The sequence below is a fragment of the Orcinus orca genome, chromosome 6 (genome assembly GCF_937001465.1).
Source record: "Orcinus orca chromosome 6, mOrcOrc1.1, whole genome shotgun sequence".
NCBI lineage: Eukaryota > Metazoa > Chordata > Mammalia > Artiodactyla > Delphinidae > Orcinus > Orcinus orca.
In genome coordinates, this window is record NC_064564.1 from 109,120,573 (window position 1) to 109,143,018 (window position 22,446).

Here is a 22,446-nt window from a genome sequence, read left to right on the forward strand (position 1 = left end):
GTGCTGAGAAGGCATTCGCTGGCTGGGCAGCTTCTCCAAAGCAGCATGAGACTGGCACTAAGTGACCCAGCTCACGCTTATAAAGCACAACTCTCCGTATGCACAGATAAGCAGGCAACCGTATTCCAAGAGCTGCTTCTGGGGGTGTATCCAAACCACTCCGTCCCAGGTCTCTGCAGCCTGGTAGCGCTTAGTTTGAGCTTTGGTTTAACTGGCTTTTCAAACTTTATGTTAAAGAGGTTTAGAGAGCTTTGCTCTCTAAATAGACACCTTTCAATGCACACTTTTTGGAATCTAGCAGATTGGAAGACAGGCAATTACTCTGTTTGTAGGATCAACTGGGGGGGGGGAACACAACGAAGGGGGCCTTGGAGTGGGTTTGCCCTGTCCTCCCACCTCCTGAGAAGGCCCAGCCCCTGGCCGAGGCCCACAGCAGGTGGCAGCACGTGTGCAGGACTAGAATCCAGTGTCACTGGGGGCCACTGCCAGTCCAGTTCCTCAAGCCGGGGAGGGAGAGCTGCACTCAGCCGAGAGAAGCAGGGGTGCTGCTGGGGGCGGAGTGTGAATTAGCTCCTAAACCAAGTGAACGTCTTCTGGGCCTGTTTCCCCAGCCGTACAATGGATACGAGGCCTTCTTCCTTACCAGCTAATGTCGATTCGATTAAACGAGTACAGAAGTGAAAGCGCCTGGCCTGTCCACTTATTAAGCGCAGGGAGCAGAGCAGTTTCCATGGGGGTGCTGCCTCTTCTGATTTCTCAGATGGGGAAGGGTCAAGCCAAGACGTCTGGCTGAGGGGCGCCCAGACCCTGCTGGGGAGGGCAGGGCTTCCTCACTCCTTCCCCAGCCACAGAATAGAGAGAATGTCCACTTCCCTGCCCAGGAGAGAAAAGCATGGGGGAGCCCTTAGCTTCTCTCTGCGCCCTCTTGCTCTCGGCTGCCCAGGGGAGGAGGAGTGTTTCCCTCTAACTTTGGGAGAAGGAACTGAGCAGGCTCTGTGCTCCCCGTGGCCCCGCCCCCGCCCATCAGTCAGTCCACAGGCACCCTGGGCGCTGCCTGCAATTGTCCACGTCTCCTGTGGGGAGTAGCTCAGTCTTTTCAATTTGGAGGTGAGGTTTCAGCAAGCCCATTTGGCCTCAGGTCTAAAGCAGTATTCTCCTTCTAGCCTATTGGTAAAAAAGCTGGCATTTTTACCTCATTTGACTGTCTCCTGGGCCTTATTTCTCATTTGATTCTGAACTTGGGAGAATAAAAAAAGTTATTTATAGGGGGCTTCCCTGGTGGCGCGGTGGTTAAGAATCCGCCTGCCAACGCAGGGGACATGGGTTCGATCCCTGGTCCGGGAAGAGCCCACATGCGGCGGAGCAACGAAGCCCGTGAGCCACAACAACTGAGCCTGCGCTCTAGAGCCCGAGAGCGCCGCAGCTACTGAAGCCCGTGCACCTAGAGCCCGTGCTCCACAACAAGAGAAGCCATCGCGATGAGAAGCCCAAACACATTAGCAACCAAGAGTAGCCCCGCTCACTGCAACTAGAGAAAGCCCGCGTGCAGCAACGAAGACCCAATGCACCCAAAAATAAATAAAATTTTAAAAATACCAAAAACACTGCTTAAAAAAATAACAAAGAAAAGCTATTTACAGCCTCCCTAAACCTAAACATTTTCCAAGGTAGGAATAGGTATTCTCAAGTCAGAGACTTTTTTTAAAAAAAAAAAATTTATTTATTTATTTATTTGGCTGCACCGGGTCTTAGTTGCAGCATGCAGGATCTTTTAGTTGTAGCATGTGGGATCTTTAGTTGTGACACGTGGGATCTAGTTCTCTGACCAGGGATCAAACCCGGGCCCCCTGCACTGGTAGTGCAGAGTCTTAACCACTGGACCACCAGGGAAGTCCCTCAAGTCAGAGACTTTTGAACTCTTTAAAGAAATCAGACATGATAAGGATGTAGAGGCCAACTAAAAATCCCTTTATTTGCCCTTGTCTGGAACTATTGACATGGCTCATGATAAGGTCTGAGGGGCGTTACGTATGTCTGCTTTAGAAAACAAATGAAATGCTAGTGAGTTCAGTTTGTTGACAAAATATCTTTCAGTTGTAGGGTTCAGCTTAGGTCTACAGACAGTGGTCCTGCAGGGGAAGAGGCTGCCCCTGTGGGGCCCTCAGAGTGCCCTGAGCTTACCTCTCTCACTGTTCTCATCACTCTGAGTTGGGCTGTCCACTTGCTATTCTGTCCCCCTTATAACGCCCTACGAGTACTTTTTTTTTTTTTTTTAAGCACATGGTAGGTCTCAATACATGGATGAATAGATGCAGAATTAAAGGGAGGAATGGTCATAGCCTTGAAAGAGGAAGCTCTGGTGCAGTAGAGGCAAGAGAGCACCTTTTCTCCCCCAGGGGGTCTGAAAAGGCCTCCCCCGGGCTCCCTGCCACCCTGCCAAACGTCTTCATGGCGTCCCCTGGCTGGCTCCATGGGCACTAGCTTTGCAAGGTGGAGGGATTAATGTAATAAAGATCTCAACAGTCTCTGCCCCCAGTGGAAAGCTAACTGCTCTTAGAGAATGAAATCCACAGGAACACAGACTCAAGGCAAGGGTCTTTCTGAGGTTAGTGTGCACTGTCTGGCTAGCTTAAATTATTTTTCCAGGACACATTAGTTTTACTAGACATTTCAAACAGAAGCTGATGTCTCTGCTTGGTGACGGACCTGAAATGGGTTCTGAAGTTGAACTGTCCTGGGTTTCTGTGCTGGCAATGTGGCCCTGGGAAGGTCCCTGAGCTCTGGCTCTGGGTCCACAAAATACAGCTAATGATCCCTTCCTCAAAGGACTATGGCAGAGATGACACATGTTTTCCAAGAGGAGAATATGTACTGCTGGGGCTACATGAGTAGTTTAGGTGATACATGGATGGACACTTAAAAAAGTTGTTTTGGATACACCTTTGAAAAACACTGGACCAGCACATCAAACTATGGTTTTACCAACAATCATTGCATAAGATGAGGGTAAAGTTGGTATAAATGTCAGGCTGGAGTCTGTTTAAAGAAAAATATCAAGTAAAAAAAATGGTACAGATGGAGTACAGAGGAGAGAGTGGCAAAAAATTCTGAAATGGAACTCGAAGGACTTCTTTGAGAATACCTAGCCCCTAAAACTCATGTCTGCCGGTAGTAGGTGCTCTAGAAACGCTGCGTGTTCCGGTCAATGGCCCATCAAAGCAGGCGCCCAGGGAAGGACTGAAGGACAAGCTAGTACCAGGGCAAAGCTGGAAAGAGTTAAAAGAAAGAGGTCTGCGGTTTCTGTGGCCCATCCCCCCTGCAGCTAATCTGTCACCTAATGAAGAAGCGGCCGGCACAAGTGAGCTGGCTGGCAGTTCACTTACAGCAAACTGATTAAGAATGTTCAACCAACAGCAGACTGTAGACCTTTCCAGAGAAAATAAATAGAGTGTAGACTGTATGCAAATGTGTTTGTCACTTTGACAGCACGTCTCAATTAAGGCATCTCGCGGCTGTGGGTAGGCTCTGCGGCTGCAGCTGTAAGGGAGAGCCCGCTGCATGGCTGATACTTGGGGCTTGACCTTAATCCACATGCATGCATTAAAAAAAACCCTGCCTTCCTGTACACTTGCATAATGCTGGCAGCCACGTGAGGGAAGTGACAAACTGGGGAAAAAAAGCCACTTTCATCCTCTCCAGTTTACAGACCTGTGAAGGCACAGACAGCTCTTATTTCAACAGAGTTTGGGGTGGCTTTTTTAATTGTTTATCCCCCACCCGTGCGCACACACGCTCTTATTCTGCATTTAGCTGGGAATGACATTAAAGCATCTCTACTTCTCGCTGAAATGGAAAGAAGGTCTTTCTCCATTTCAAATAGGGTCTCCTTTTTTGTGTTTCGAAAACGGAATGTTTAACACCATGAATTCCCTCCCCCCCCCCGCCCCCTCTTTCTCTGTAATGGGCTCCAAACTCCAGAGAGGGGCTCTTTTCATGGGAAGGTTAGTGTGTGCAGGAATGAGGACAAAGGAAAGCAGGAAGCTGGCTCTGGAATGCCATGCTGGCGACGACTGAGGCTGTGCTTTCAGCAAACACAGCCAGGGAACTGGGGCGCAGATTTCTCCAGCCGGGCCTGAGCCCCAGGAGGAGGCAGCTCCTCAGGGGTGCAAACACTGACGCAATTTGAAGATAATCATTAATCAGATGAGCACTGCCCTGTGGACGTTTCTTTCTTGGGCTACATGTCAATTTTTATAACATCCCTTTTAAGTGTAAAATCAGAAAAGGGGGATGGATGTCCCCAAGTTTAAGACGTATGAATGTATTATCTAAAAATATCGATTACAGAGGAAGATTCTAATGTTTCAACAAACTCATCCCTCACAATAATAACCCACAGCAACAATTTCATTAGTTCCCTTCATTTCTAAATAGCTCAAAGCCTGGTACATAGCAGGCACTTGATAAATGTCTGCTAGAAGCAGGAACGTTTTAAATGCATGCTTCTAGATCATTTAGGTGATAAAATAGCATCATATTTAAGATAAAACCATGAAGATTATTTAAATCATGGGGATGGAATTCATCATCTAATAAATGGTTAAAGAATCAGGTGATTTAAGAATGAATAACCCTGCAAATTCTTGTTACAGTCACAGCTTGCTAACAGAGCCATTTCTCACAAATAAAAAAATTATGACTTTTGCTAATCAAGAGAGTTAATTCAAGAGTAGAGGAGGGTATACAACCTTTTTCAACCAAAAATATAACCACTGATAGGAAATGGATAAGAAAATTTTCAGTTTCTATATGTTTTACTTAAGAGCAAAAAATCAAACAACTGGACAATTTTTAAACGCTCAGGTCGAAAACAGTTGGTTACAGAATCGGATCATGAGAATCGCAGCGTGAGTGTTTACTCTGAGAAGCACGACACCCAGAATTGATTTTCAGGAAGTACATTAATAAAGAACTCCTAATTGATTTTTTTTAAGACTTTGCTTGTTACCTTTTATTTGAAGGTGCAAAGAAGGGCCTGGGATGCTAAAGTGTTCTAATGAGATGCTTAGCTAACAGAGGCACCTTAAACGGAGTACCTTGGAGTGGGGAGGCAGCAGCTGCATTTAATGACTTCATTCAACAGTTCAGCTGGCTTACGACCAGAGCCATGCTGTCTCCTCAAAATTTCTGAAAATTCACCTTTTTGAAACATGTTTGCACCAAGCGAACCTTTGAGACGTGCAAAACTCCATGGGGTTGTTTTGTTTTGCCAGAGAGAGCCGAAATGAAAAACTGTTACATGTCCTATATCGTCTGCTGAAACATAACAAAAAGCCCAGATGGAAGGGCCAGGGTACCTACCTGTCCAAAGTGGACTGTGATTGGCCTCCGGTCTTCTCGGAACTTGGGGTCCTTGGCCTCCACCAGTGGGGACGGCGCCGTCTTCGGCAGCTGCTCTTCTGTGGTGGGGACACAGCCATTCTCGGTGATGTCCTGCAGGGAGAAGCCCGGTCAGGGGGTTGGTGTCAGGGTCATGACCCCTGCCATGAGCACAGGGGCTCCATCCAACCCCATCGCTAAGAGGCCTGCCAGGGAACTCCCTCTGGGACATTCTGAGCCTATCCCCCTGCTAAAGATGAAGGAAACGGAAGGCTAACTTGGCCCTTTGACTTTTAAGGAGTAGAGAAACCAAAATCATGCATGTTAAATTACAAAGATAACATCATAATTCACAATAATGTGTGTGTGGGGGGGATGTTTCATCCTACTACCTTACATGGTTATTTTAATTTTCAAATATTCACTCTGTCCACATGCAGACATTTAAAAATTACTTGCAATCATAGCTCGTGCATGGTTTTACATTCTGTTTTTTTCTACTATAAGCATCTCCACGGTGCTCCATAGTCATTAGAATGATAATTAATGGATGCATAATATTTCACTGAGCAGATACTCAATAATTTAATAAACCATTCTTACTACTATTGGGCATTTAGATTGTTCCTAATTTTTTTTTAACTTTCTAAACATCTAAACATCACAGTGATAAACACTGCAGTTTTTCTTCCTTTTGTATTATTTCTTTTACAGAAATCCCTAGGAATGAAACTGCTTGATCAAAAGACATAAACATTTTTAAGGCTTTTTATTCATTCTACCAAACTGCTTTCCAATTTACACCAACCACCAGCCATGGATGTGTTATCCGTTTCACCGTGCGTGTTAGCCTCATCGTTTTAAAATGTATTGCTAATTTAAGAGGTGAAAAATTAGACCTCATTGTTGTTTTAATTTGCATTACTTTGATTATTTGTGAGTGTGGACATTTTATCCACATTTGTTTACTGATGATGTTACTGTTTGTGAAAACGATGTGTTTCTGCTCCCTCTTTCTTAGCCCTAGTCTTTCTGGCAGAGAACGAAGAAAGAGACCGAAGTCTAAGTTAGGATTCTATGACCTGGAGAGTATTTAGGGAGCCAATGTCATTTTTTTTAAATCAGAAATTTACATTTAATCTGTGCTTGTGATGAATGAAGTCAAATTTTAAGGTAAAGAAAAATCCCAATGTGCCGAAGGCAGGTAATGGCTCCTCTGCCTAACGCTGGCAGCTGACTGTACCCATGGGTTCTTTGGGACATGGATGGTGCCGGGTTGTGCAATGTGGATCATATGGCTTTATTCAAGTCATGAAACTTGCTTAAATCTTCACTGAAGCAAGGCAGAGATTAAATGTACACGTAAAAAACACTTAAATCATTGTTTTTTTCTAAGTAAAAATAACAGCTAGAATAAAATAATAAATACAGTTTCCAATGATTTTCATTGCAAAAACAAATACACACTTTGGTCAACAAAACACACACCCTTAGTACTCATTAAATTCTGCACATAAAAGACAACTGGCTGTTCTTACTTAGTCAAATAGAGAGAATGGTGACGCATGGATGAAAGTGATCCCTTACTAAATAATAATGCATTAAGGAAGAAACACATGTAACATCTTTGAGCCTCAGTCTCCTCATCTGTAAAATGGAGCTATGGCAGCTATGAGGAGTAAAGGAGATTAAACAACATACGTGTCTTGAACATTTTTACTCAGTAGTGTCCTATATACAGGACTCAGTAATAATAACTGAGTACCTACTAATAAGGTATTCAATAAACTATAGGGAGTAAATCAACTACATTTTAATAATAAAAATAAATAAACAATAGGGATCCCTCCCCCACCCCTCTTCTCTGTATGTTCAACTCCACACACCCAGCTGAGTCTCTGCACTGCTTGGTAACAACACAGGGAAATGGTGACCTTTTGGTTGTGCGGGGAGGGCTTGCATCAAGTGGCCCCCGAGTCTTAGCCTGGCTGAGGCTCAGTGATGAGAGAAGTTGCCGCCAGCCAATTAGAAAAAGCTTTCTTGGAAAGGGGCTGCCCTAAGGTGCTCAGGTCAAGTGGAACAAAGACGGGGAGGGGCTCCTTCTGTGTCAGAAAGTAACAAAGGGCAAAAGAGGCATTTTGGATCCAGTGGGGTTACTGAGAGGACAGACATAAGAGGTTGAGTAAAGCCAAACAGAAAAAAAAAAAAAAAAAAAAAAAAAAAAATTCACTTTTAGTTCAGGAAAAATATTGCATGTGTGTATGATTGGTTGGGGAAAAAAATAAAGACATGAAGCAGTAGGGTAATCTAGAAAGAAAATATTGATAGTAATGAAAACTATAAGATGATAACTATTTTTAAAAATGTCTGTGGTCGTTCTGGGAAAAATGTCTTAGTTTACGTTTTTAAGTTAAAATTTTAAGTAAAAATTTCTTAGGTTTTGTTTTTACCATTTAACTACCTGTCTGATCTTTCCAATTCACTCAACCTCTCTGCACCTATTTCTTTATTTTTGCAACGGACACCATCTGCTTGGCGAACTTCAAAGCTACTAAGAGAATGGGTTAAATGAGATGAGATGTGAGGAAGCGTTGAAAAATGTCAAAGTCCTGCACAAATTGAACGTTAGAGACTTATTCCCTGCAAAATGGAAAAAGCACCATCTAAAAGGAAGAGCTTCCCTGTGCTGAGTGTCTACTACTTGAAGTCACTTCTCCAGACCCTTGACCTTCACTATCACACTTAGTTTCCAGAAGAGCCACAAGGTAAATAGGATTATCGCTCTTTTATAGGTGACGAAACAGGGCTCAGAGAGGGCAAGTTACCCAAGGCTACACGGCTAGAAAGTGGAGGAGCCCAGAGCAATGTGATTTCTGGCATTTATACCATATGGACCCATGACAATAGCACAAGAGAAGGTATTCTGAGTTGAGAAGGTGCTCAACAAATCATCAGGTGTGACCTCGTCCTCAGAAACCCCTTTGTCACACTGATCCTAAGCTGCCGTGCTGTGTGCTATCTGCACACTTTATCTTATCCCTATAGACGGAATGCCTTGGGGTTTGGGTTCTCTGCCCCAGAGCCTGGAATATAGTACATGCTTTCTGACGAATCTGTGTTGAATTGAACATTTGGAAGGCAAATGTGTCCAATATACACACGTGCTTGTGCATCAGTAAGCAGTGCTGCACGCTAATTTTCTTTAGTTACAAGAGCCAAAGGTGCCCAAGGCTTCTTACAAAGTCCTGTAGCTCGCCCCACCCGTCTGTTAACTTCTTCGCTATTTCCTCCACCTGGGGAAGGATGGCTGCTTCTTCCCAGGGTCCTAGAGAGCAGGGTGGGAGGAGCCCTAGTCAGGAAAGAAATAGGGCCCGTTCACGTCCTCTACTGTAGGTACCAGTAGAGACCTTACACACTGTAGGGATCCAAAACCACAACCCCTGGTGCTCACGATTAAAGAAATTGTGTTCCAAGAATTAACTAAGATGCCATCAGCAAAGAGTATGGGAGAACGGGCACTCTCATACCCTTCTGGTAGGAACACAAACTGCAATTCCTATCAAAACCCTACAAGAGGTAAAGGGCCTTTGGCCCACTAATCCCACTTCCAGAAATTTATCTGGATGAAATAATTAAGAATTCCCGCATGGATTTACCTATGAGGACGTTTGCCTAGAAAAAATGGGAACTAAAGTGTCCAATAATGGGATTAATGAATGTATGTATATCCATCAGATAAAATTATATGTAGCCATTTAAAACAACAACATGTGCAGGAAACATTTAGTGGTCTGAGAAATGGTCAGGATACAGTTAGTGAAAATGCAGGTTATAAAATGAGGTTATTTTATTTTTGCTTGCCGGATTTGTTGAATTTTCTCCAACAAACATGTTTTTCATTTGTAAATGTTCAAAGTGTCATTAAAAAAAAGAACCAAGGGCTTCCCTGGTGGCGCAGTGGTTGAGAGTCTGCCTGCCAATGCAGGGGACACGGGTTCAAGCCCGGGTCTGGGAAGATCCCACATGCCACGGAGCAACTAGACCCGTGAGCCACAACTACTGAGCCTGCGCGTCTGGAGCTTGTGCTCTGCAACAAGAGAGGCCGCAACAGTGAGAGGCCCGCACACCGCGATGAAGAGTGGCCCCCGCTCGCCGCAAGTAGAGAAAGCCCTCGCACAGAAACGAAGACCCAACACAGCCAAAAATAAATAACTTAATTAAATTAAATTAAAATTAAAACAAAAAACAAAACAAAATCATGAATCTGGTGGGAAGTGTAAATCTGTTCCTTCCTGAAGAGTCACACAGGAGGAAGACACTAGACAGAGCTGCAGATCAGAGGCCACTGCAGGGCGGCCGATTTCTTCCCAGGAGCCTCCACAGCTCGGCTCAGAGCTGGGACACTATTAGTTCCCATCCCTCGGTAAAGCAAAGGAGTCAGAAAATAATCCGATTCGTATCACCTTCCCCAAGCTGGAATAAAAAATCATGACTGGGATCTAATTTCCACCTGTCTGCGGAGAAGGCAGGGCCAGAGTCCCCAGCAGAAGCCTGGAGGCAGGAACCCAGAGAAGGAAGGGGGCTCTGTGTGGCCTTGGGTGGGAGCTGGGGTGAAGGAGCTGAGGATGTGACTTCATGAGGCAGAGGTTCCAGGAGAACATTCCTGGCCCAGGGGAGGTAGGGAGCAGGGTGCCTGGAAGACTACTCTGTGTGTGGAGGACCAAAAGGGAGAGGGTCCCACGCCAGCCATGTTCTCAGGGTTTGTGCCCACAGGTGTGTGGACAGATTGGTTGCTCCAGGTGTGGGATGTGAGAGGACAGATGGGATGGTAACTCCCACTTGCCGAGTGGCTACTACGTGTTGCTGTTTAAATCCACTACCTCTTCTAATCCTTACAACAATCCAGTAAAAATCTGTATTTCCCCTACTTTACAAATGAGAAAAACTAAGTTCAGAGAGGTCTAGTAACTTACTCAATGTCACACAGTTAATATCCTACACAACCAGCACTGAACTTGGTTCATCCACCTGCCTCAGAAGCCTAAACACCACTCCACATTGCAGGGGGGAGCTTTAAAGCCTCCTGGGAGGCCGAGGCCTCCCATCTCTGACTCAGCTTGCTGGTCTCCATGTTCGGATTTGTGCAGTGCCCTTCTTTTCCAGTCTACTTCACACTACAGCAAATGCAAATTACAATATGAATATTGATATCGAAATAGTATCCAGAGTTGGAATGTCTGTGATTGAGGTTGCAGCGGAGACAGGGAGCTGACAGTTGTGTGATACGGTGTGAAAACGTCTGTTCTACAAGAGTCTACCGGGATCTCCCTGCCCTACACGTGCTTCCTCACTCTCTTCAATACACCAGGAAATGTTTAGCCAGAAACTCAAGCCTTCACTAACCCAACTGTGAGTTTGCTCCCTTCAATCACACAGACTCTAAATCAACAAGCTCAATTTATCTTTAAAAGATCAAAGATTTAAAAAGGGCGGTGAGGGAATTGCCTGGTGGTCCAATGGTTAAGACTTGGTCGGCCCTTTCACTGCTGTGGCCTGGGTTCAATCCCTGGTCCGGCAACTGAGATACTGCAAGCTGTGTGGTGTGGCCAAAAAAAAAAAAAGGGGGCTGTGAAATGGACACAGTTGATTCAGTCATTTTGATTTTGATACTGAAGAAAAAAGATAATTTTTTAGGGGTTCCCCGACAGGCAAAAGAATGACATCCTCATGTAAATATCTTAATGTTTCCTGTAGGTGAGAAAGAATGTGTGTGCAGCCACTGCTTTTAAAACAGGGCATTCTGGTGCCAGCTGCGTACGGCGCTGCAATAGAATGCGATTTGTTGAGAGCCGCAAGCCCAGCCACACAGCATCCTCCTGCAGGCCAGCTCTGGCAGGGAGGTGCTCTGGACAAAAGCACTGCATTCTCCCTTTAGAAAGCGACGGCTGGGTAGCATTCTTTGCCATTTCTTCTTCTTCCTAATTTTGAGCAAGTTAAACTTCAAAGAAGGCCAAGCTATAGAAGAACTTGACCACCTTGTTCCATTTATCCAGAGAAATGTGTTATCCCTCCTTCTTTTTTTGTTGTTGGGCCGAAGCAGAGCAGGTATGGAATAAAGCCACACTACAGTCTCTATTAACAATTATTTGCCAATGGTCACACGGATACCCTGAAAGCGCCTCTTTCAGATGCTTTGAAAGTCTGCAGCACAAATGAACGAGGGATGGAGAAGGGGCCCTGCTCAGTCGTATTAGAGATGGACCCTCCACACACCATGGTGACCTCTCCACAGGTCAGCCCCACATTTTCTATTTGCAATTCAAACCCAAGGCGAGAGTGAAGAGGGCAAGGTTGGGTTCTTGATTATACCTGAGGGGTCACCATTGCTATGCAGAGTTAGAGGAGGCCAGGTGGCAACCCAGTACATTTGAAAATTGGGTCTTTGTTGGGAATTGCCTCAATTTCATAGCAGAAACCAAACTTGAGATGTCTGTATTGGACGCATCTAGGGAGCCACACAGATATGTTGCCACGTAAAGGGGAAGGGGCAGAGGAGAGGAACAAAAAAGCCAAGGAAATATTTTCTACCGCACTGAGAGAGGTCAGACAAAGCCAAATCCTAAATTAGCTCAGGAAGGGGAGCTGCAGCACTGTGGAAGACCTGGTCCCATCTGTCCCAAACAATGCTAGAGTTTCAATTACACAATAGCTCTTCCAAGAACAACTGCAAAATATCAAGTCTGAAGAAATCTGTAAAACCGAAGGGGGGGAAAAGTGAAAATTGAAAAGGGTGCACTAATAGATCTGTCAACAGTCCGATGGTGACAAGCCGCATTTCTATGAAATGCCGTCACCATTTGTGTCACCTGAAATGTACTGACACTCTCTACAGAACATTATCTCCTGAAGCTATTCTTGAAAAGACTGGCGGGGGAAGAGGGGAAGGGGAGAAAAGGCTCTGCCTCAGATACCATGAAGGAAAGGAAAGGGAGATGGCGTGAAGGAGAGTGATCTAGATTGTTTAAGTGAACCTTTGAACAACATCAAAAACCTGAGCTTAACTGGTTATCTGCAGAAATGTTACACATCATAAAAAGGGGATTTTCTTAAGGCCCGATGCTTACTCATACGAGGAGGGAGGCAATGGCCTGCAGAGAGTGGATCTGACCAAGGAGGCACACGTGTCCTCTGCTTGAGGAGGGACCCTTTCTTTGCTTACTTTAGGTAATATTCTAATACTAGCCCGATGCAGTTATCAAGGAGGGAAAACCTGGTGAGAGCTCCGCCCTCCCTGCCCCTCCATTTTATATCAGCAGTCCAATTCAGTTACATGTGACTGGGATAGGAGATAAAAAGGTATATTTAGGGACTTAAATAACATCCAAGTAAAGAATTCCACCTGCCAGTCTCTGGCAGGGTGCAACAGACCACAGTTAAGGTCTATGTGAATTTACATTAGCAAGATTTTAATTTCAGGACTTGAATCTCAGCTGCTAAAAATTCACTCTCAGCTGAAACTAAGCATTTGAATCTTAGTCAGAACAAATTATTTTGCAATTAAAGTTAAGGAATCAATTCCTTTGACCATTTCAAGTTAATGAGAGGTCCTTTCTGACTTCCTAAAATTAAAACTGCTTTCAATTTTTAAAAAACTGCCGAGACAGACGAAGGCCCTTATTAGCCTGGTAAATTTCGGGGGTGTGGGAATAATCAAATAAGTGATCTCAAACACCTTCTGGAAAACAAAACACTTGTTTCAGGAAGGCAGTATGAAATACTAGAGTGGTAAGAGCAAACACTGAGGTAGATGGATCTGGAATCGAATCCCGGCTCTGCCAGGCTCGAACAGCATGACCTTGGGCAAATTACGCCACCTTTGAACCGTGGTCCCCTTACACATGAAATGAGAATAAGACCCCCCAGTGTTGTTCTATGGATTAAATGTGAAAGCTCCTGGCCTGGACCATCCTTAGAAAGTGCTTAACGAAGGCTGGCAATGCTATTAATGACGATGATATTCATAACAATATAAAGATGCCCTCTCTGTTGTATGAACCTCTCTGTACAAGTCCAGAGAATCAGGTAGGGGGACTCTTAGTCAGGATGTAGTTTGTATGATTTTATACGATTTTACTGATGGTCCGAGAAGACAATCAGAGCCTCTCCCTGCCCCTCTGAGTCTCACACATGAACTGTGAGTAGAGCCCGAAGTGTCCTCCTCAAACCCACCCTCTGTGCCCTGTTCTGTGTGGCGGCCGCGTGCGTGCCAGAACCATGGCAGTCATTTCCTGGAGATGCTTCTTGGTTTTGGTTACAGTCAGCCCCGGAGCAGAGGTCAGCTATAGGAGGTGGTGGTGCCGGGATGGGGAGGCCGAGCCAATTTGTATGGACCCTGGTGAAGCTCAGGCCCGGTGGGGCGGGCAGGGGACAGACTGACAGTGGTAACTCTGAACTTGCTTGCCTTTGTGGGTTTAAGCCAGTCTTAATGTTATTTGAAGACAGTTTTTTGTCTGTGAATATTTATAACAGTGTGAAAACTCCCGGACAGCTGGTAATGCATTTTGAAGTGTGCTAACAACACTGTATCAAACAGCCTCTATTGATCACATCGTACTTTTTTGTGGCCACGCATTTCATACATGGTGCTTATACATTTTGAATAAGAACTTCAAGTACCTTTTGCTTCAAGCGGTTTTTCACCTCTTTTATTCCCATTTTTGCATGATCTTTTGCCTGCATGAAAAATTAATTTAAGTTAAGATTCCCTCTCTGTTTCCAGCAGGGACTATGCTTGATTTCAGTCCATCGTGAATCACCTTCTCTGATTACTAGAAAAAGGAAGGAAAAATGGGATCATCAAGTTGAAAACATAATGGCTATGAAAACAAATACAATGTTGAAAGGTTATAAAAAAAAAATCCCTTAAAGAGGCTACAGAGATTTTATTTTCTGCATTTTGATGGGACTGATTTTTTTTCCCCCTCCGAAGCCCTTCTTCTGCTCTCTGTAATTATTTATCTCCGCAGCCTGGTGACAGCTACCAGTAAGAGGAGAGCAGAAGCTTCTTCAGCTGCAAGATTCAGAATATCTATTACACTTCACCAGGGCAGGGCCTCAGGACCAATTTTCTGCCCAGGCTGAACAGACACATCGCTGGGTTCCTCTGGTGCCATTTCTTAAATCTCATTTCGGCAGACACCCTGGCTTTTATTTTCTGTCATTCTAAGACCTGTGTGGTTCTCTTGGCAGCCACCCGCCCCATTAAAATAGCTACAATTTAAGCACAGAAAGGACTAACAAAATTAAAAATGGAAATAAAACAAAACCACCCCAGTTAAGTGGCTCAGAGTCAAATTAGCAAGCAAGAGAAATCATGAGAAAAAATACTTGAGGCCCGTAAAAGATGGAGCATCGGGAACTGGTGTGTTCTCTTATTTTCACTCTGCTGTGGGCACGAGTTTCACAAACAATGCATTTCCTATATAGGGCAGTGATGAGAGAGATGATGAAGAATTTGGGACAAAAATTCGGGGGTGTGTCCCACCAGGAGCACTCTTCAGTAACCTGTAAAGGAGCTGCTTTATTCTAACATTCTAACAAGGATACGTGTAGGAAAGGTCTGCCAGAACACCTGACAGACCACACCTCTGGTTCTCAGGGATGTAGGCGCGGAGCAGCCTGAATTTTAGCCACCCTGTCTACATTTTAAAAGCTAAAACCAGTAGCCTCCCTTTTCTCTATTGCAGCAACTGTGTGTAGAAACATTTTAATTTAAAAATGTCACTGACCTGCTCATAAAACATCAATGCCAAATAATTCTAAGAGCATTGAGAGCTTTAGGAAATTGCACAGCAGCCCCCGAACCATCTCTGCAACATAGGATCAGGACTATTTAAGAGTCTCGTCATGCTAAGGAACAGATCTGTTGGGATCCTGAGACCAAGACCAGTACTTACGAACTTATAGACAGTCTTCATGGCTGGGTTTGCTTTCGTTTTTACAGTATTCAGAATTGCTCCACTTCCTTTCTATAATAAAAACGCCAGTTAGCAATTTGGACTGAAGATATAGTAGGCCAACACCAACAAAGACCTCTTCTCTTTAATCAAGTTAAGCCACATTTCATAAGTGTGTAACTTAATTAGAGAAACAGCCCTAGATGGTGACTGGTCCCGGGCAATTAAGTTACCGCCACGGCGGAATCCCTCTGGGGGGGTATGGGAGCGGGTGGCGAATGAGGATGGAGATGAACTAGCTGAGCGGGGAGACCCCAGGCTCAGTAGTTTGCTTGGCGCCTGTCTGCTGGCTGGGAGGAAAGCTCGTCACAGGCTCTCTGAGGCAAGGGTTTCCTCAGAGTGATCTACAGCTTCTCAAGAAGTTCCAGTTACCACGGACAACATTAAGGGAAGTTTAATAACAATGGACTCTAACTAACACCGAGCCAGGGCAGGAAACTGGGGGCCACTTAGGCAAGATTATCTGGCTACTGTGGCTACCTTAAGCCATGAACCCTTCTTTCCTCACCCTGGTTTTCTGTGTTGTTTTTTAAAAATCACTGTGGTAGGCTGCCTCCCTAACACATACATCTTGACAAAGGGAGAGAATGAATAGCCACAGACGTTCGTTGTTTATACTTTAGTATAAATCCGACACACCGATTCTTTGGCTCTGTTTTTTCAGGAGAGCAGGGGAGCAAAAGGAGGAGGGAAGGCTTTCCCAGTACACAGAGGAGGCAATGCATGTGGATGAAGCGTTTTGTGAGGGCTCACTGCGGGGACGTCCTGGCTTAGGCTCTGAGGGTACCGAGCCACCGGAGGACCGGTCTCTGCCTTCAAAGACCTCCAGTCTGGGGGGTAAACAAGTGCAACCCAAGATGGTGAGAGCCGCACTGGCCGTGTGCACAAGGAGGGTGGTGGCAGCTCACTGTGTGGAAGGGCGGAGAAGGCTTTCGAGGATGAAATATTTGGTCCATGAAGGATGAGTAGGAGCTCATGGTGGGGAGAGGAAGGATAAGAACATTCTAGGGACAGGAAACAGCACATAAATAAGTGCAGAAGCTGCAAACCCATGGTGTGTTCTGTGAGTAACAAGGGCCGTGCATCGCGGGAGGACTGGCAAGTGGGGCTGAGAGCCAGACAGGGTCAGCCCACAGAGGGCCAGTACAAGGAGTCCACACTCCAGAAGATTTTTAACCAAATGCATCACACAATCAGATCTGTGGTAATTCCAACTGATTTGAATGGAGAGAGAGACCTGCTCCAGTGCGTATACAAGAGTGAGACCCGCTGTGTAATTATTAGGATTAGCTTTTAGCACAATTTTTGGTAACTGCCTGCATTAGGAATTTGAGCTTTAATTAAGAACTTCAAAATTTGACCTAGAAAGCATTCTCTGTTGTAGGATAATAGGAAATTTTCACCCACTCACATATTCCACACTGCTTTCCAAAATTACTCAGTATCCTATTTCAATGGTTCTTTAGAGTATTAAAACTCCCTTTATCAATCAATCAACAAGTCCTTATTGCTTGTCTGTGATTTGCCAAGTGTCGTGTTTGGCCATATGAGAGGAACAAAAGAAGCCTTTCATTGAGGAATTGCTTACTCTCGGCCCACTGCAGCCACTTCCAAGGAACCTGCCTTGGCAGTAGCGCACTTGGCCCACAAGCAGGAGAGGATACTTGTCACACTATGTCGGAGCTGCCCGTCTATGTATGTGCCTGCCTCCCCAGTAAGGCCGGGAGCTCCCCCAGGACAGGGCCTGCGTCCTGCTCTCCACTGTCTCCCCAGCACCCAGCGTGGCGCCCAGCACACAGAAGCCCTTGGTACACACTCACTCATGAACCCACGTAAAGGAAAGGCAAGCATCTGAATTCTTTAGTGGCTTCTGAAGCCCTAAGCACCTGGCTTCCAACACAATAAAAAACTGTTCACAACAACAGCGAGGGGAAGAAAACGCTCAGGGATGCGTTTTCCATCCTCTCAGGAGCCTTTGCGGTGAAACATATTCAGAGCAGCAAGAGGCACGAATTTTTGGTTTTCCCATGAAGAGTTCCCAATTGGTCTGGCCCTAGAAGGAGACCCCGCAAAATGCTCTAAGATGGCAACATCCTTTCAACATGCCTTGGCCTGCTTCCTGAGACACGGATGCTTGCCCTGGCTCTCATCATCCTCACCGAGGGATGGCTTTGGACAGCCTCATCCTTGGCCCGAGAACGGCCTGGCTTTACAAACAAAAGCATCTTCAGCTGGGAGAACAGAGTGCCCTGGGCCGAATGACAGCCTGGTGGGTGGCAGGGGAAGAGGAGGGCTGCCAGGAGGCTAAGGAGGGGCCCAGGTGGCTCTGCGGGGGTGACACTTACCCGGACTGTGGAGAGCCACTGGTGGTACAGTTTATCGCTCCCTGGGGAAGGAAGAAGCAGAGAAGCTGGTATTTAAAGAAGTCATGTGTATGCCCTCAGGAGTTCCTCAAGTTGCTTTCAGCATGCAGGACTTGGAAAGTTCAAAATCTGGGGAATCACGTGGAGGCTCCCATGCACCACTCCCTGAAGGAGCTGCTGCCACAGGTTTCCTTTCTCAAAGTGAGATCTGATCCTATCAGCGCCCCGAGTACAAACCCAAATCCTCCTCCTTGCCTACTGGATAGAGGTCGGGCCCCTTAGCAACCCTGCTCTCTTCCCCTGTCCTGTCTTGGCACTACCTACCCTCTGCCTCTCCATCCTGTGCTTCCATCCTGCACAACCTCAGGCTCCCTGGCCACACCTCCTCCAAGCCGTCCACGCCCTCGCAAATGCTGTTCCCCTTGCCTGGCCACCGTTCCCTGCTCTCTCTGCTGCAGGGACCAGCTCAGTCATTTCCTCTGTAAGTTTCTCTTACTCCTTCCTCTCAACAGCCCTCTAGAATAGGTAACACCCATTCAGAGGTCCACGTTCTCTACAGTTCTGTGAGCCACACCAGGGCAGGAACCACAGGGCCGTGTGTCCAGTGTAAGCACACTGCTGGACATACACTCGGCCCTTCTCATGCTTAAGCAGTGACAGGGAAAGAAAAAGGAGGTGCTGTGAGGAACTGATTCATTTTATCTGGTGGGATAAGTAGGTCTTATCGACAGACAGCTTTTCTAGGAGTCCGAATGACTAGACTTAGTTTAGCAACACATAAAGCCTGTCTTCTCCCCAGAACCCATATTCAACTGTTAGAACGCTACTCAAAACCCGCCTCCTTTGTGAAGCCCTCATGTTACAGAGCGAGCATTAACAGAGCCCTGCTCTACCTGCACAAAACCCCGCGTCTGCTCCTTTTCCTGCAGTGGCTTAGTCTGTATTTGTCTTTAGTTATGAGCTTTCTCCCATCAGTCTAAAAGTTCCCTGAGGGCAGAACTGGGCCCCCCATTCTTACTGTACAGGGCTGTGGACACAGTAGATGTCCAGGAAATGCTCATCAACGACTCACACACCAGTTTTATTGATTACTGTGCTCTCCATGCAGCACAGGCCGGTAGGGCCTGACAAAGGGGTCTGTAGGTGAGATCACACCTGGCTCTATGAGTTTATGGACTGCCAGTTGGATTATCAGCATAGTTGAGACCAGACACATGCCCAGCAATAAGGGGGGGCTAGTAGTGTGATTATTATTGTTTTGCATTTAGTTTTACTTTGCTGACAGAGACTGAGGCTTTGGGTCTTGGAAAGGCAGCCAGATTGGGATTCAGGAGGCAGGGTCAGCCACTAACATTTCTCTGGGCCTCAGATGCCTCCTTTGAAAAATGAGAGGATGATTCCTCTGGTTCTAAAGGCCCGCAGAGACAGGGCACCCGCGATGATCTTCACATTTTAAAGAAACATCTACTAAGCCGCGATCCTCTGCCAGGGTCTGTCCTGGGCGACTGCACAAACCTTTCCTTGGGGTCTCTGATTTAATCTCAACAGGACTCCTGTGAGGTAGGCACCGTTACACTCCGTGCACAGATAAGAACACTTCAGCTGAAAGAGGTGAAGTGACTCGACCAAGTTCTCACTGCTGGGCAGTGAATCCTGGCCTCCTAATTCGATTCCTCATGTGCTTTCCACTGCATCGTGCAGGCCACTACGTTACCTAGACTTCGCCCACCCAGGAGAAGCAAGTGACCCCAGCACAGAGGACTTCAGATGGGCCAATGTGCCTCTCATCAGAATATGAAGAGGAATTCCAACACTTCAAGGCCAAGGTTGCAATCAGTCTCTCTAATCCCCAGTGAAGGAAAAAAGAAGTCATTGCCACTCCTAGCGAACACACCCCAATCCCACAGACAGCCCACAGCTCAGAAAGAAAAACGAAATGCCCTCACCAGCATACTCGCCCATGTTGATCTCCTCTTCAAAAACATCACTGAAGCCCTCACCGGAATTGAGAAGGTCTAATCTACCATCGATAAACTATACAAAGAAAGAACAAAAGCGTAACAGCTAGTGCAAAGGAACGGGGAAAGGATGTTCAGCTGGGCTCCTTAGTAGATGACCAAAGAACCAAGACAGGAAAGGGTCTTTGGAATTGTGAGCTTAAAAAGGCGAGTTTCTGAAAAACTTGCTGCATGTTTATGATAACTTATAAACCTGCATGGCGTATTTGCAAAGGCTCCGTCTGGTGGCTGAGCTCCCTTCTCACCCAATCTCCCTCCCCAGACTCTGGGCCTCTCTGGGCTGAGGCCTGCGTTCCCCCCATGCCTGCAGCCTCAGTGCTTAGAGTGGAGGCAGCTGCAGAAACCCCACCAGGGACCCAGGTGCAGAACAGGCGAGGGTGCCGGGCACCTGTTTGAAGAGCTGCAGCTGTGTGGCGTTCTGCAGGAACTGCCTCATGGCTCCGGAGCGATAGTGGGACACGAAGGCTTCCTCGCAGAAGGTGATTGGCTCCTCCTGGGAGACAGAGATGAGACGGGGAGAGGAGGGTTAGAGGGATGGAGTGAGAGAGATCAGTGCTTGAACTCTGTTAGGTGGCACTCCTACATCTGCTGATTTATCTAATCCTCACTTACCTGTGAAGTGGCTGTTATGCTCGATGGCATTCTACTCTGGATGAGGAGGTTATTTCAGAGAGGAAAAGACATCTCCCAAGGTCGTAGGGTAAGAGGCAGGGTGGGAACCAAAGGCAGTATTCCAAACCCCGCCCCGCCCCTTCCATATCAGCCACAGGCACACCCCAACAGCAAGTTAGTGGGATGTGCCCTTCGGGGGGGATGATTTCCAAACTCTTCTTTTCACTTTCAGGAGAGGAACTCTTTCTCTGGACAGCACCTTAGGCAGAAGGAGACCTGCCGCATTCAACAGCCCAGCTGCTCTGGGAGGGCTGGGGGCAGGAATGGAGGCTGGGCTCTCCTTGCTGGGTGGTACCCCGCCCCCCACTTGCCCCTTTGCAGTCCCTAAGGCACCAGCCGTGGAACGCAGTGTGGAAACTATTTACAGAGTGAGCTTAACCAGTAGCGAGTTATACTTTTAAAATAATTAATTATATTGAAAACCAGGGATGATCAAAAATAAGATTTATCGTCCAGTCAACTTTGTGCTTATGCTGCTTGATGAGGACTACATTTTATGAGTCAAGAAGAGACACCCTGAGCCTAAAAAACCACCCATCTTTGTAGTCAGCACCTCACTCCTTCTTTGAAGGTATGTGGTACTCATCTACACAGACAAGTCTTTAATTTCAACAGTGTATTCTCAATTCTGAAAGATCAGACTTTTACATGTTGAACTAAATTAAAGGTACCTCTCCCTTCACAGACTTGGTGGCAAACACAGATGTTTGAAGCTCTACTTTTATCCTGCTTTAATGAGTTAGGTGAGTGTTAAAGTTACTGTGTAGCGGCTGTAAATTCCAAGAGTCCCTCCTGCTTAAATCCAGCCAATATTAGCTCAGCAACTGGGCAGACCTACTGCTCAAGGGTGATAAGGATGACCCTAAAATACTAGGGTGAGGGGAATGTTTATTTTTATACAGTTACACCTCACCTAATTTTACAAAGAATCTGAGGCAGCTTACATGAGCACCTAAAACAAAGAAAAAAAATCAGTGCTGGAGAATACATAAATATGTAAAACGTATTTATTTGGGAAAATAGTATCTGGATATGCAGATCCTATATGGTTTCTAAAATTCATTTACAAAATTAGCTCTGAGCTTCCTGGCTGCCACCGAAGCAAGAAGGGAACAATGCAAATGTTATATTGTCTGTGAGGAAAAAACACACACCAGTTCCTCAGGAAAAAGGGTTTTCATGACATTTATTACTTTGGCATGGATTTATACCTTCCTTGCTGAACAGTGGAAAGATCAGCTAGTGAGAACCAACAGAAGCCCACCTGGAATTCCATTCCTGTGGCCTAGAAGTGTCGCTCCTCACCCTTGGAACCACAGCAGGGCAATTAATTCTCTCTCCAGGAGGCCTCATCCACGAGCACAGTGTCACCCATACACTGATCACTCCTGATAAACACTGTCAGCTCAGACGTCTCTTGTTCCAAACCCATATGTCTCAATCCCCACCTGAATGGCCCACCAGAACCTCAAACTCAGAATGGCCAAAACTCCCAACTACTGTCCCATCTGGACTGCACTCTAAATCTTTTTTTCTTTCTGAAGTTACCATTATCCATAGCTACTCACAGCAGACCTATCAATTCCCTAGTCTTCCCCATTTTCCCACTGCAACGTCTCATCTGTCTGTCCCCTGCTCTCTATCCCTTGGCACGGGCCTGACTGCCATGGTGGACGTTCAGCTTCATGTCCCTCTCTTGTTTCGTTCCTCCCCGTCCACTTCAATCCTTCTGGCCAGAGTGATTTCTAAAATGCATAATGGATCATGTCACTATCCTACTCAAGAACTTTGATGGTGGAGATGTTACATTTGTGTGATTATTTAATTCTTGCACTAGACTATAAGCTTCACGGGGACAGGGACAGTCCCTGTTTGTCTAACAGCAAGTGTCACACACGCGAGCTCCTGTGCGGGGGAGGAAAGAACAAGTCCTTGCTCCTTAGTCAGGCAAACAAACCTTTCCTAAGCTGAGAGAGTCCTCGCTTTTCCAGAGTCCTT

General features: G+C 46.0%; 1 protein-coding gene across 6 annotated transcripts in view; it reads right to left on the reverse strand.

The window, feature by feature from the left end:
- The window catches only part of DENND1A (DENN domain containing 1A), a 541,841-nt gene that overhangs the window by 48,445 nt on the left and 470,950 nt on the right, over nucleotides 1–22,446 (reverse strand). For all 6 annotated transcript variants that reach the window (XM_012532876.3, XM_033427225.2, XM_033427223.2 and 3 more), the window contains 6 exons: nucleotides 20,165–20,269; nucleotides 19,705–19,792; nucleotides 17,741–17,781; nucleotides 15,336–15,407; nucleotides 14,056–14,112; nucleotides 5,362–5,493 (listed from right to left, as the gene is read on the reverse strand). In XM_012532876.3, the coding sequence (XP_012388330.2) occupies nucleotides 5,362–5,493; nucleotides 14,056–14,112; nucleotides 15,336–15,407; nucleotides 17,741–17,781; nucleotides 19,705–19,792; nucleotides 20,165–20,269 (495 nt within the window). The remainder of the gene's footprint in view (nucleotides 1–5,361; nucleotides 5,494–14,055; nucleotides 14,113–15,335; nucleotides 15,408–17,740; nucleotides 17,782–19,704; nucleotides 19,793–20,164; nucleotides 20,270–22,446) is intronic.